Raw genomic sequence first — 15,788 nt, 5'->3', positions numbered from 1 at the left:
TTGTAAAAATGACAGTGATAATTGCAGGTTAGACCTTGTGTTAACTCAGATGAAACCAATGAAGTGCATTTATGATCCCCAAAGGGGAAGAAATGAGAGGCTACTGTGTTTCTTAGAGTGCCAAACTTTTCCATATCTGTGATATGGGCATAATATGTAACAAGTTTTAAAAGGATTACATGAACTAAGATGTGAATAATCTCCTTAGTACATTTTAATTACATGAGTACACACTCAGAGAACAGGAGAACTTGTTCTCTTTAAGAACATGGGGAGGGGAATAGGGTGAAAGCTGGAGGGAGGGAGGAACAGGTGGATACAAGTGAGGGGGAAACAATTGAGACGTAATGTGAATAAATTAATTAAAAATTTAAAAAGCAAAAATAAAAAAAAAGAAGAAGAGAAAAGAACATGTTGCATGGATATTTACTTATGTAAAAATCATACAACTTCCAATACACTAAAGTGATAATACATAATATTTCCATCTGTTTGAGAACACAGGCCCTGCTGGACCAGCTGGACCTCCACCAGCCGGCTTGCCAATGGGATACTACGCTCCCCAGCAGCCTGGTGCCATGCCCACGTACCATCCTATTGGTGGCATCCATCCTATCCAGTACCAGCCTGGCAAATATCCTGTGACGAATCAGCCTGCTCCTGTAATGTGGATGCCAGGGCCAGCTCCTATACCCAACTGCCCTCCTGGTCTGGAATATTTAGCTCAGGTACCCCCCAATAAATTTCAAAGCCTTTTTTTTCTATGAAGTATGACCATGGGGTATGAGGAGAGGGAATAAGAAGCTGGCTAGAGCGAATAGGGATTTAAGCCACTGACGATAGAGGCTGGCTTGCTGGGAGCTGTGATGGTGAATTTGCGTGTAGATAGTGAGAACAAGGATGCATTTATAGGACACGTTAAGTTCTTCTTGAAGGAACAAAATCAACTTTCAAATGATGGCTTTTAAATGTGGCTTTCTCAAAGAGATTAGAAAAATAAGAACAAGAGTCACCAACTTGATGCCAAGCCATTTATTTACAAGGAAAGAACTCACACCAAGAAAAAACAGAATAAGTAGAGAACACTGGACAAGGGGAGATGGTAGTGGGTCACAGGATGGTCTCAACCTACGTCATCTCTCCAACATCTCAGACTCTCTTTAACACCCATGAACCCCCAAGCACATAAACATAAATAAGTATAAGATGTTGCTTTAGATTACAACCCATATCCCTTTCGTGCAGTACAGTGACCTTGCAATTTCTGTGTACTTGTAAATTATGGAGCTAGAAAAAAAAAAGCTGGCGTGATATTAGTTTTTGTACAGGTGATATTTAAAACCTGCAAAAAAAAACTTGGTGAAAATAAGATAGAGCTAATTGTGGAAATGTCTTCTGAGCTTATAAATCTTGTGCTTTTGAAAAAAGGAGGTATTTTTAAGTACATCATTAGTAAGAAAAATCCCAGTTTAACGTGTTCCATGCAGTTAACCAAACACTTTTGGAGCTGACCTGCCAATTTTCAGTTCTCTGTGTGGGAGGGACCTGTTAAAAATCACAAGTACACTATTTTATTGCAGATATGAGCGTCAACAGTGTTAGATTAGACATGTCTTAATTTTATGAACATGAAATTTGTTATTAGGGTTGCTTGTGGAAACTTAGTAGATGCATTCGTTATCCTAAAAGGCTTTCAAAAGTGACTAGTGAATCTAGAAAGCCCCGTTTACAGAAACCCAGGGAAACTTTAAAAGGGTTTGAAATCTGAAATCTTTTGCAAAGGGTATCTCTCTCAATGTCTGCTTTTACTCTGCGAGTAAATCAACCTATTTTCTGACATCTACTTTTCCTTTAAGGAATTATTGAGTTTAAAATAAGTGAAAATGAAAGAGGTTTGGAGATAGACAAACCTTTTACTAACTCTCTACCTTTTACTAACTCTACCTTATAGTTTTCTATTTTTAGTTTCCATGAAAGGTTTGATACATGCCAGCCTGTACTATTGGGAGAAGTTTTAGTGGATTATCTTACAATGGCTGTCCTCTTGCTGGCACACAGGGGCATGTCCTACAGATGCCGGCTGTGGACACTATTAGTTACACACTCTTGTGTCATTTCCCTGGTAGGTGCTTTGAGATCTCACCTACAGATCACACGATACTTTGTTGGAACTGAAAAGAGCCTTTATCCATCCATTGTAGCTTTAGAATATTTCCAGAATTTTGGCTTGCCAGTGACCTTCACCTGTTTGTCTATTCCTTGCTGGCACAGCGCTTCATTAAAAAACATTTGCATCCGCAGTGATCAGGACATTTTGCCCTGCAGTAGACACTCTTACCACAGAGTAAATATTTTTATATTTTAATTTCTTAGTATTTAACAAAAGGAACTGCAAACAATTGTAGTGGCCATTTTGATATCTTATATGAAGTGACCCCTCGATGTCTCGTTATTAATTAATGAAAGCTTTACAATAAGTACGGGTCACATCCTCCTATATCCTCTTGGAAATAATCACACTACTGGTCACCCATGACCAATTGTTTAAATATTATTTAAATATGTTACTACACTCATGTAGCTCTCACTCTTTAATGAATTTTGACGAAGTGCAACGTTTTAGGCAGCATTCTGTGCTCAGCGATTATGAATGGTCTAATGTTCCAAATGATTTACAATTCTGTTGATAATGGTCCCTCTGTCCTACAAGAGGCTTTTTAATCTGCTGGGGTATCCTGAAATGTAACTGATAACAGACCCATCAGGCTGTCTATTCTCAAAGTGATTCCAGCCCCGTTCACGCGAAGTTTCCCTAATGATGTTCCTAACCTTTCTTTTTCATGGACTGCTGTCTTAGAATACTGCCTTCCCTTTCTCCAAAATGCTACTCACATGGTGCTATCTTCATGGCATCTTACTAAAATGTGCACTCGGAAAAGAGCCTCATAGTAGAATCCATGTGCTTAGCCTATTGGAGAGGCACTCGGGAAACAATGTGAGATGGAGAGTCCTCCTCAAGGCTTACCTTGGATTGTTCACCTTCCGGAAACCAAAGGGGAATCACATGCTCTGTCCCTAGCCTGTGTTAAGTCATCCTGACTTGCCACTAGGTGAGCATCTCAGGGAAGCTAATGGAGAAGCAACTTAGGCGTCTATGCATGTATATGGCTTCCTCAATATGCTCTCACTCTAGCAAGCAGATGTTTTTCTGTCAGTTAGCTCTTTTTTTTTTTTAAATGTGGAACTACGGAGAAGTGTTTTTCTTATTTAGACACCACTGCATCTAATTAGATGCAGATGAGATAACCTCAATTGATTAAGTTTTTGGATTCCATTCAATTTTCAGAGAGATATTTGGCATTAGTTGACACATTGTAATTATTTTTATTTTATGCATGTGGGCATTTTGCCTGTTTATGTATCTGTGCATCACTTTCACGCCTGGTACTCATGGAGAACAAAAGAGGGTGTTTGATCCCCTGGAGTTGGTAGTACAGATGGTTGTGCACAACCACGTGCAGTCTGGGAACCAAACTCACTTCCTCTGTAAAGGCTGAGCCAACTCTCTAGTCCCTGACTGATACCTTTTAATACTGGGTCATCCTATTCTTTTCTCTTGGTAATAAACGTTAATCCTGGTTTCCTGTATTCTAATTACTTCCATTCTGTCCCCACAGTTGGACAACATGCACGTTCTTCAGCATTTTGAGCCTCTGGAATGTATGTATAATTGTACTTTGATTCACATTGTGTTCTGATTAGCATATTGTAACCAGATGGAAATTTGTGTTACTTCATACCTACTCCCTTATTTTATGCTGATGAGATTTTAGTGATTCAAAGAGAGAAAGACTCTTCTCTATTACCTTATTTTCATAAAAGCAATGAAAGGAATTATTCTATATGGTTGATAGATCAATCCTCCATACACTGATGATATCCGAGACCCAGAAAGGACTTACATCTCATCTGGCTAGCTGCCTTGTACCTTCTGCATTTATCCACCTTATTTAGATGAGTACAAGAAGAGGGGAAATTATGGACTGGGCTAGCCAGAGCCCCACAGTCCACTACAGTCTGTGGCAAAGAGAAAACAGAATCTAGCACTGCTGAGTTCTAGTCTGTGACTATTGCTATCAAAGCCTGGAAAACTGATGCCAGTCAGGTGAGTCTCCTCAGTTCCTTTCCGGCTCACTCATGCTTAGGGTAGCAGCTGGGCATGCCCCTGTAGGTACCACATAGGGGCTTTGATTTTTCTGGATTTAATTTCTCATTTACGAATAGCATGTCTCTAGTCATTTCATCAGTTTCATGAGCTGATTAACTCATGGTCTGATGTGTGTGATTCCAGTAAAAATCGTTTTAGTTTAAAAATTTTCTGAATTCTGATATTCGAGGGACACTGTATTGACCATTATTTTTTTTCCTGTGGGAGAACTGTTAAAATGATTTCATATTAAACTTAGCAAATTTTTAAAATACTTAATCTTCATGGGTTACATGGTTGTATTTCACTTAAAAATTTAAAAAAAAATTATTTGGCTTTCAGTCCAATCATCATCATCATCATCATCATCATCGTCATTGTCATCTTTTTCCTCCTCTTTCTTCAACAAAGGCTGCCTGAGTCTTGACTGGCTCTAACTCATGATTCTTTCCTCGTTCTAACTTTTAGTGATGACAGGTTATGAAACTAATAATAGATATGACATCAAGAACAATGTAGACCAGATGGTTTACTTTGTAACTGAAGACACAGATGACTTTACCAGGAATGCCTATCGAAGCCTACGACCCTTTGTGCTCCGGGTCACTGACAGCATGGGGCGAGAGATCATGACCATGCAGAGGCCTTTCCGATGCACCTGCTGTTGCTTCTGCTGCCCCTGTGCGAGGCAAGAGGTCAGAGAACAAGAGTGGAAGGACAATTTCCTCCTGATCTTCCCTTTACAGTGTGGTTGGTCTTCTTCCTAAAATACATGGGAGGGAGATTTTTAGCCCTACCATTCAGAGTGAAACTGAGACTGACTAGTGGGGAGAGAGAAAGCTGACTTATATCACAGGACAGAGTTTCTCGGTTTTCCTTTGTCTTCTCATGTGATGGGGGCGAGGGGGTCAAGTAGAACTTGATGCTGTTTTGGGAGTAGCTACTTTCTGATGAATTAGGTAGTTATAGGAATGGATAGTAATCACAGGTTATGTAATAATGGCAACATATCCTCCAGATGACAAATTGGGAAGGGCTTTTGATTGCAGTACCCATTACAGCCTACTCTTTTCTGCAAAAAGAAGTCCTAAAGGTAGATGAACTCTCAAATAGAGCCCTGCAGATGGCAGAGCTACACGTACAGTACAAATGCTCTGTGTCGTGGTTTGGTCCTTCCTCTAATGTGTCCCAGTCTGTGAGTTCATGTGCATTAGTCCTGTTGTGCTTGGAAAATGCTGTTTCCTTAGAGTCATCCATCACTGCTGGTTCTTAGAATCCGTCTACTTCCTCTTCTGAGTAGATCATAAGATGTGAGGTTGCGGATGTTGATGGAGATGTTCCATTTAGGGCTGAGTGCTCCTATTCTGTTACTCTCTGCATTTTGGCCAGTTCTGGGTCTCTGTGTTATTTTTTTTTTATCTACTTCAGGAAGCTTTTCTGATGGGGGCTGAGTAATACTCTGCTCTATGCATATAGAAATGTGTCATTAAGTGTCATTTTACTGCTGTCTTTCTTTAGCACAATATTAGTAGATTTTCTTCTATACTCAAGAGCCTAGTCTCAGGCTCTTAGCCACTTAGATCCCTGGGATGGATCATGAAATATTGATCACTGGCAGTGACGTATGTTCTTTTTACTGTGTTCTTGAATTCAGGTTTCCAATATTTTACTGAGTGGTTGTGTTTGTAGAGCAGGAGAATTGCTCTGTAGGCTTCCTTCTTCCTTCCTTCCTTTCTTTCTTTCTTTTTTTGTTCTGTCTTTATTTGGCTTTGGTATCAGTGTAATACTACCTTTGCTCAATTAATTTGCTAGTTTCCCTTCCCTTCCAAGTTGAAAAATAGTTTAAGGCATAATATCATTAACTCAATCTTGAAAGTTTCATAGAATTTAGCATTGGATCCCTACAGTCCTGGACTGTTTTTCAGTTAAGAAATACAGTAATAACTGCTTTAATCTCATTGATTATCATTGGTCTGATTTATTTATTCATTATTATGTATACATTGCTCTGCTTGCATGTACATCTGCGGGCCAGAAGAGGGCATCACATTATCTGTGGTTGTGAGCCACCATGTGGTTGCTGGGAATTGAACTCAGGACCTCTGGAAGAGCAGCCAGTGCTCTTAACCCTTGAGACCCAACTTCTAATGCAAGCTCTTCCAGCCGTAATATTTCCTTTGGAATTTCCCTGTCTGTGTTCTGGTGGCTCGAGAAGCTTTATTGTTACTCAACTTTGAATCTATTATTGTTTCAATTTCCTCCTTAATTTCTTCAGTGGGCCAGTATTTATTGAAAGTGTACAGGTATTTGAGTGATTTCTATAGTTTTCCTTGATGTTGTTTCTAGTTTCATTCTGTTGTGATCTAACAGACTATTAGGGATTCCTTCAAATTCTCTTGTATTTGTTAAGGTTTGCTCTGTGGCCTACAATGTCACCAACTTTTTTAAAAAAATGGGTTCCATGAGCTAGAGTGATGTATGGAATAGTTTAGCTGTAAAGTTCCGTAATTTTGTTGTAGGTCTTAGTTTGGAAGAAATCTTGAAGATGGTAAAAGGGTGTTGAAATCTCCCATTATTACTGTATCAGGACATATCTGATGTTTCACCGTCTGTAAGTGTTTGCTTTAAGAAATTGGGACACTCAATATTTGATGCCAAAATGTTGACAATATTTTGTATTTGTGCTGGTTAGAATTTTTACTACCTTCACACAAGCTACGGTAATTTGAGAAAATAAAATCTCAGTTGAGAAAACTGTACTTAAATTATTCCTGGAGACCCCAGTTTGGCTCCTAGCACCTATGTTGGACAATTCATAATCTCTAAGTACTGGAGTTGTTTGTTTGTTTATTTGTTTTCAGTGCTTCCTTGGTTGCCACGCAATGTCTTAATCTGTGCTTTTCTTCCAATGTCTTATTTCTCCATCCACCTTAAAATGGCCGGGTATTAGAATCTTGTTTGCAGTTGTTTATTTTCATTCCATGATTTCCTCGTTTGGGTATTGATGACAAGAAATCTGATGCTATTGTGGTATGCCTTTTCCTTTGCATGTGACTTGGTATTTTACCCTTAAAGCTTTACTATTGTTTCGTTGTTTTGTATATTTTATATCTTCATTGTGACATGTCATGGAGAAGTTTGCTTCTGCTCATTTCTGTTTTTGGTTCTAAAAACTTTTATATTTTGTTGCTATGACTTTTTCTAGATTTTCAGTAGAATTTAGACTTTATTACATCATTTTTCCTACTCTGGATTTTTAGATCTGGTTTTTTGAATGTATCCCAGATACATGAGAAGATATATATATATATATATATATATATATATATATATATATATATATATATAAAATTTTATGTATATATAGGTTTTATATGCATGTTTGTGTATATATATATTTGTGTGTATATGTATGTATATGAATGTTTTGTTGCCTTGTCCCTTGTCCTGAGTCCTTAAAACTCATGTTCTTGCTTTGTCTTGATAGTTATGATGCCCTTCACTGTGCATTTTATTTGCTTGCTTCATTGTTTTTTCATTTCCATTGTTTATTTTTCATTGTTTTTAGAGTATCATATTCTTTGCTGAATTTTTTCTCCTCCAGGTTTTATAATTTCTCCTCCATTTCACCACTTTGCTAACTTTCCTGTCTAGGCCCTGAATTAGAACACCTAGGGCTTTTAAATGGTATGTTATATGCAATTCTTTGCTAAATATTAATCTGTTTACCACATTCTCCATTTATCAAATTACCTTTGATACTGAGCGGATAATTAACGGTTTCTGCCTGACAGAATGGTCTCACTGAAGAGTTGCCAGTACACACCATTCTCTAAACTCAGTTCCTGATAGACAGCATGATGCCCGCCCATCAGTATTTTCTGTTGTTCTCAATACTCCTCTGAAGTTATTATAATTGTAATAGGAACTTTATATTTGAGATGAATCTCTCTAATATGTGTTTTTCCAATACAGCAAGAGCTTATATTCAAACATCATAATTTGTTTTCTGATCACAGCCTTTAAATTCCTATGAAGAAGGTCAAAATAGACTAAAGCAAACCAGAATTGCAATAATTATAAAATAATTAAGTCTTTATCTGACAATATAATTAAGATATTTTTCCCTTCTTATATTCATTTGGTGCATTTTTCTTACTCAGCCCTATCATCTATGTAAACTACATCACCTATCACCACAGAACCAAGTACTAACAATTTCATAACTACAAATGCAGTCCTCATTAACTCACTTCCTGTTCTGCCTCACTTTCACTGTTGATTTTTGGAAACCATTAATTTGTTCTGAATCTCTGAAATTTCTTATTCAAGCATATTGTAAAATGTGAAGCATATATTAGTCACTTAGTCATAACATAGTACTTTACTTATGTACAAACTTCACATTTCTGAGTTTTTTAATCTTATAGGCTTAAGCTTTTTTGAAATTTTGATTCTAAGGAACTATCCAATTAAATATTTCGTATACGTACAAATTTATATATATGAACAATGGCTCTGGCAATGCAAAGATGTGCAGTCGTGTTCTTTGTTGCATAAAATTCACTCCCAGCATCCTTCTGAAATCAGAAAAGCAATCATGCTTTCACATTGAATTTCTAAGAAATAATTTAATCTTTATAGCTCTTGGTTTTAAAAGAGAATGCTGTCTTTTATAAACATGTTATATACCGGTAATTAAATAGAACAAGACAGTGGACAATATTTTTTAAATATTTAATAAAATGTCATTGTCTACCTCTACATGTAGAATTTTAACTGTTACAGCATAGCATTTGCAAGGCACATACACAGACACACACACATCAGCAATTTTATTCTTTGTGGTTTTAGTTACTGTAGACAAAGGTAGCCTGAAATATTAATGGCAAGTTTCAGAAATAAACAATTCATAAACTGAACAGTATGCTGAATTTTGGAACATGAATTACTCTTTTTTTCAGAGTATCCAAGGTATACTTGCTGTACATACAGTGGCAGTTGAATGGCTACATTTGCATAATTTCTATTATAGAACAGAATGTGTTGTAACATTCTACTGTTAGTACCATACTGTGATTAACAGATGAATTAAACTTTATTGTAAAGTGTGGCGTGCATTAGGCTCAGAACTATCTGTACTTGAGGCATTCCCTTCAGAGAAGGGACACTCATCAAATTTTCATAATATTTCTTTCTCATTTGCTTTTTGTTGAAGTTGTCATATAGGGGGTTTAGTTTTGATGCTTAAGATTTAGCGGATTAAGTCAGAAGCCATGAGAGTCTTAGATCAAACAAAGACCATTATTGTATCACAGCAACACGAGCCCCTGTCGTTCTGTCTACAGAGGCTGTATATCTGTCCAGACAGTGCTGTGTGTCCTGTTAGGACCACCGAGATTAGATAACTGGAGTCTTATATCAAGCAGTTCAGCAGTAATTAAGCCTATTCTTTGTTCCACAGTAAAACCTGACCTCACCTCTTTAGAGTACTTTCTGAAATACAACCCTGCAAATGGCCCCAGGGAAACACAAGCCTTTCCCTGCCCGCATTAATTCCCCTTGCCCTTGCATGACTGAGAACGTATGCAGGTCTGTGTGTGTGTGTGTGAGAGAGAGAGAGAGAGAGAAAGAGAGAGAGAGAGAGAGAGAGAGAGAGAGAGAGAGAGAGAGAGAGAGAGGGAGGGAGGGAGGGAGGGAGGGAGGAAGGGAGAGGGAGAGGGAGAGGGAGAGGGAGACGTGGGTCTGCCTTGTGCACAGACAGCATCCTAACTTCTATCACTGTTTTGCATGCAGTTAGAAGTGCAGTGTCCTCCCGGTGTCACAATTGGCTTTGTTGCAGAACACTGGAACTTATGCAGAGCTACTTACAGCATCCAAAATCAGAAGAAAGAGAATATGATGAGGGTGCGTGGTCCATGCGCAACCTATGGCTGTGGTTCAGATTCTGTTTTTGAGGTAAATATATGTAAATATATATATAATATATTATATATATTCTAATTTTTCCATACAGACCTCAAAATGTAACCAATGTTTTTTTACGTGACTGAGAAAGTGTCTGAAGAAAGAGTCAATAGTGAGTTTCTCATTATTGCCTACTTGACATTTTTCAAAATGTACATGGCATTGCCTTTTTAGAAACATGTTTTCCCATGCAGAACATGAAAACTTTGGGAGGAAGCAGCCTGGTGGTATCAACTTATTCTTGGTATATATCATCTCTCTGTTTTCGAATAATTTCTAGAATGCAAATACAGATCGTAAGAGCAAAAGTCTAACAAACACAGTACTTAGAGCATGTATAAAGACATGGATATAGCAAACAACAGGGTTATGTTTTTAACATTTTTCTCAGTTAAAGGAAGGTCTTTTGTTTTGCGTTTATCACAGCGGTTGGCCAAAAAAACATTGTTAGAATATTTGGGGGCTTTCTCAAATCCTTTTAGCAGGATGAGGTGTGCCGTATATTAACTTACTCCTTCTCCAACTTCTACTTCCTGCCATACCAAACGCTTTCCTTGGTTTTTATTATACGTCATCATGTAGCGAAATAATGCTCACTTACTAAGAGAGACGTAGAAGCTCTCAGTGAATCAGATTCCCCACTGCTGAGTGGCATCAGCAGCTGTGCTTGGGCTGCTTCTATTGTGTTAAGCACCATGGTCCTTCTTTCAGAAGCTGAAGCCCATTCCCACACCGAGGTCTGCTAAGACAGGCTGGGGTTTGGCCCGCAAAGGACAGTGTCGTGTGCAGCGTATAGTACAGACTCTTTAGTTTTGCTCAGAGGTTCCATTGGTTGAAAGTGATTTTCCATGCCCAAATTCTCACACTCAACTCAGACTATACCTTCTAATGAAAATCTCCAAAAGATGTATTTAAGGACGAGGAAAAGTCACTAGGTTGAGGACTGTAAGCTGTATCTCTGCTCAGTTGTGAAACTGTTTCACGACACTAATCCTAAAACTTCTCATTTGAAGTGATGTCATTAGGGTTTGCTCTTGGACAGTATCTTATCAGTTCACAAACCGCTTCTAAGAGAAGAACAGAGGCATGCCCCTTGATGCTTTCAATCATTATGAAGTCCTGTTCTTGGCATTGCAGGTCAACTCTCTAGACGGAGTATCTAACATCGGCAGTATTATCAGGAAATGGAATGGCTTTTTGTCAACAATGGCAAATGCTGACCACTTTGAGATCCGCTTCCCTTTGGACCTGGATGTGAAGATGAAAGCAATGATTTTTGGTTCTTGCTTCCTCATTGTAAGCCTTTTGCTGTGGCATGGAGGGAACTAGTCCTTATGATGGGAAGCAGGATTCTACAGCCGAATATTCGCTATGAAACTTGGCCAGTTTCCATCTTTACCACTTCTAGCTACACACTTTGCACTGGGTGACAGACTGGCTTTACTCATTCGTAGCAGGGAGAAAAATACTGACATTTCCAGGGTGATGGATCTCAGCAGAGCAAAGTCTGTTGGGACACACCTGGAAGGTGTCTGACTGACAGCCTCCTCATTGCCTATTACTTATATTGCTCACTAGTTCAAAGCAGTTGTTCTATAAAAAATTAATAAGATAAGTACAAAGCAGTTGCCCTCTTCCTCTTGCATGACAACTGCAATCACACTCACCAATATTACATCACCCTTAGCTCTACTGAGCTTTTCCTTCAGTTAATGACAACATTTTTAATTGGTGCTGAATATGAAAAGTTTATTATCCATCTGCATTCTTACATGTTAGCTGTGTTCATAAATATTTCATTAGATTAATTCACTTGTACTGGAATAGAGTGTTCCCATGACAAATGACACAGGCTCTTTATATGCATTAATGTAATTATTTATATCTATCTGCCATCTGTCTCTCAAGGTAAATATAATTCCTTTTCCCATTTCAGGACTTCATGTATTTCGAAAGCACTCCTCGACGTTCATCAAGATAGAGAGATCAAGAAGAGCAGCAACTGAAAACAAAATTATAGGAGTTTGCATTGGGCTCACACTCCAACCTTCAGTTATTTGCAAGTCTATATCTCGGCTTGACATGTGTCCCAGTTGAGTATTTGGCTTCTTAGGACACCAGTTTCTACTGAAGTCTCTGCTCTATTAGCCGTGTAAACACACACAATACAAGCATTAAAACTCTAGGCACATGACCTATGGGAAAATTAAGCCCTTGATTTTCAACAGGCCATAACACATCTTCTCTATCTGTCCCGCTCTTCTTTGTCGAGAGGGCAAACTTGGTTCAAGACGAGATAGATGTCTGCCCCTTTTACTCTTCACCTTTACAACCAAAGCGGCACACAGAAATAACATGCCTTAAGGTATAAAGAAATGGTGGTGTTTTGTTTGTTTTTGTGTGCATTTATCAGGCCATCATTCTACAGCATGCATAAACGTCCATAACATTCTCAGTGGGGAATTTTATTTCATTACAACATAAAATTATTCTCTTTATAGGTAGTTTATATTTCCCATGCGTAGTTTTTCATCCCCTCAGCTGCACGAATTGGCACTACCCATTTTTGAAGCAGGATGAGGCTACCAGAGAAAGTTGGCCAAGGCCACAGCCAAATACGCTCTTCACATCTTAGGGCTTTGGTACCTGAGCACAAACCTTGTACATTTGCTTACTCAGTGCATCTAGCATGACCTCTCTTGGCCACACATGCCTCATAGCCAAATATTTACCCTGATGTTTGGGATCACATATTTAAAGCTCATATGGCTTAAAAAAAAAAAAGTCTAATGACCAGGATGTCCTTATGACAGTTTATAAAAGATGATTGTATAAATCTGATCATTGTTTACCACCGCTTGACCGCTTTACATGTTAAATAACCCTATACACAAACGGTATGAAAACACAGTTATGTTGTTTCCACATTGTCTGCAGATTATCAATGAGAACGGTGGGAGACCAGCAGAGCACTCATTTGTACTAAGGACAGTGTATGTATGAACACACTGATTAATGAGTCTCTCACCTTGGCTTCCTACCAGCGTGTAAACTGGGTTCTTTCATGGATACCTTGTTTTAGAGTTTATTGAATGAAGATTAAGAGCTCGTGAGCTGTGTTATCCCGAGAAGAGAGACTTAGCCCACAGCCTTAAAAAAAACAAGACAAAACAAAACAAACAAACAAACAAAAAAACAGGTGCTTTATTTGTAATTATACTAATCTTTTTATCAGAACAGTTGTTTTTCTCAGTTATTTATAACACACTTTTACTTGCTGTTTTTGCTTTTTATTAAAAATATGAATTCTTGTCTAAAATTCATTACATTATATTTTACAATGCAGCTCTAATTTTAACTAGACATATGAGTTTTCAGTATGGTATCTTGAATTTTCCATATAAACTAGATAAACAGAATTCAGACAGATCAGGTATAAACCTATCACTTTACCCATCCACACACCATTCCAATACTTGGATCATTTTGATGGGAAAGGTGTGGCTACTTTACATAGCATGTTTCATACTTTAGTGTGTGAGATACTAATACTTCTCTGACAGCAAAATTCTTTAAGCATAATTAGTTGTCAGATTTTAATATAATGCATATGATTTCTGTATCTCACGATGGAGTTTCATTGTATCAAGTTGACCAACTTAACTAAACAATAAACAGAACCATGTTTTTTTTTATCTTTTATTTTTATTTTGTTTTTGTTTTTTTGTAAAGTTGAGTGTTTTCTTGTCTCTTCAGGTTTCTGACTTTTAAATACATGTGTAAGAGAACTAATAGTAAGATGGTATTTTATTCTTTGAGTTGTGACTGAGTCTGAATGCTTTCCAGAGAGATTTTAAAAGTAGTTCTTATTAATTACTAAATAAACTGTTAACATTCTTGTATAGATTTATTAATAAACTACTGAGGTAGTGTATAGTAGTAACTAACATTCTGTTTTACTATATTTGCCAATCATTTGATACTTTCATACAATGTATTTTTTTTTTTATCATTCCCACCTTAACCTTTCCCACTAACTCCTCCTAGATCCACTCCCACATTCCTACACCCCTACTTCAGATCATCTTTCATTTTGAACTTGTATATATTTTACATTTGTTTTCTTTTATTGAGAATTTTGTGTGAGTTCTATATTATATCATTTCTGCTCCATACTTTCCTCCTCCAATTTCCTTGTTCCTCCCTCTCCTTCTCAAGTTCATAACCTCTTCTTTAGTTAAGACACATACGCACACCTGCACATGCGCGTGTGCATGCACACACACACACACACACACACACACACACACAAAGCTGAGAAATCCATTTAGTGTTGTTCATATGTGTATGAGTTTAGGATTGACCACTAAGAATTGGATAATGTATTAGCAGCTAATCCCTGGAGAAGACAGATTATCCCTCTTTTAGTCCCCATTAACTGTCTGTATCTCTACATCTATGCATGAGGTCCTGTGAGATTTCCCCATACACGCAGAAATGTCAATTAGTATTGCCTTTGTGCATGGGTCTTGTTTAGAAGACCATGCTGTTACAATCTCTTGGGTGCTCCCTGTCCTATCTCACTTTGAGCTAGTTGTCCTAAAGTTTGTACAGTCTCTCCTCAAGTGTCTGGGTCTATGTTGTAGATGTGTATCAACTGGGGATGACATCCCGATTCCGCATTCTTCTCTCTGAGGAGTTGTGGATTTCTGTGATGGTTGTTTAATTGCTGCAAAAAGAAGTTTCTTTGGGTAGTGTTTATTAGTTTTTGTTTGGTTAAAATTCTCCTCCTACCCTTTAACAACAACAACAACAACAACAACAACAACAACAACAACAAATGCTTCTTTTTGTAAGAGAGACTGTCACAGAAATCCGCAAGTGGTCAAAAAGCAGAGAACAACTAAGAGTCTTTTGTCCAGCCCTGTTTACTGGGAATTTCATATACGAATACTATATTTATATCATGTCTAGCATATACTCTTCCCCATCAAATTTCCTTGTCCCTCTCACTCCACAGCTACAACGCAGTTCCTATGCCTAAGACTAAGGGAACATCAAAGAAGAGGAAGCAAAAAGATAGTAAGAGCCAAAGGAAAAAGATTTCTGCTGTGACATATTATCTTCCAAAAGAAAAGAAAAATAAAGATGAGAATGTGAAAGTTAGGAGTTAGGGACAAAGGCTGGCATGACGTAAGGAAAGATGGGGAGGTGAATATGGTCAAAATATAAGTACGATCAAAATCCTCAAACAATTAATTAAAACACTATTTTTGGAGAATCTCCTTTGAGAGGTGAGAGCTACACTTCTCTGTGTATATATGAAGATAAATCCTGAGATGCAAGTGGGAATTGAACTCCTTTTAGGGAGTGGCAGTCACAGGTTCTCCTTTAGAGTCCGTAACATCACCATCCATGGGTAGTTGGCTAGGTTTACAGTACTGGGCATGAACTCCCTTGGATTAAGTGGGTCATATGTCCAATTAGACAACTGTTGGTGACTCCAGGGATATAAAAGCCACTATTGTAACTCTGGGTATAGTTTGCCATTCTGGTAATTGTTATGGTTTGTAAAAATTACAGCTGTGTCATAATTAGGGCTTCTATTGCTGTG

At 37.8% G+C, this 15,788-nt stretch overlaps 1 protein-coding gene across 4 annotated transcripts in view; it reads left to right on the top strand.

The window, feature by feature from the left end:
- PLSCR4 (phospholipid scramblase 4) overlaps positions 1 to 13,968 on the top strand; it is a 44,958-nt gene extending 30,990 nt beyond the window's left edge. For all 4 annotated transcript variants that reach the window (XM_084752081.1, XM_084752080.1, XM_084752079.1 and 1 more), the window contains 6 exons: positions 505 to 728; positions 3,678 to 3,720; positions 4,676 to 4,902; positions 10,004 to 10,165; positions 11,312 to 11,470; positions 12,111 to 13,968. In XM_084752081.1, the coding sequence (XP_084608207.1) occupies positions 505 to 728; positions 3,678 to 3,720; positions 4,676 to 4,902; positions 10,004 to 10,165; positions 11,312 to 11,470; positions 12,111 to 12,155 (860 nt within the window). In that variant the 3' untranslated portion in view covers positions 12,156 to 13,968. The remainder of the gene's footprint in view (positions 1 to 504; positions 729 to 3,677; positions 3,721 to 4,675; positions 4,903 to 10,003; positions 10,166 to 11,311; positions 11,471 to 12,110) is intronic.
- Positions 13,969 to 15,788: the final 1,820 nt, after the last annotated feature.

Source organism: Acomys minous, assembly GCF_964271855.1.
Source record: "Acomys minous genome assembly, chromosome: 13".
Classification (NCBI taxonomy): Eukaryota; Metazoa; Chordata; class Mammalia; order Rodentia; family Muridae; genus Acomys; species Acomys minous.
Note: the sequence above shows the minus strand (reverse complement) of the source record. Positions and strands in the feature narration are given on the sequence as shown.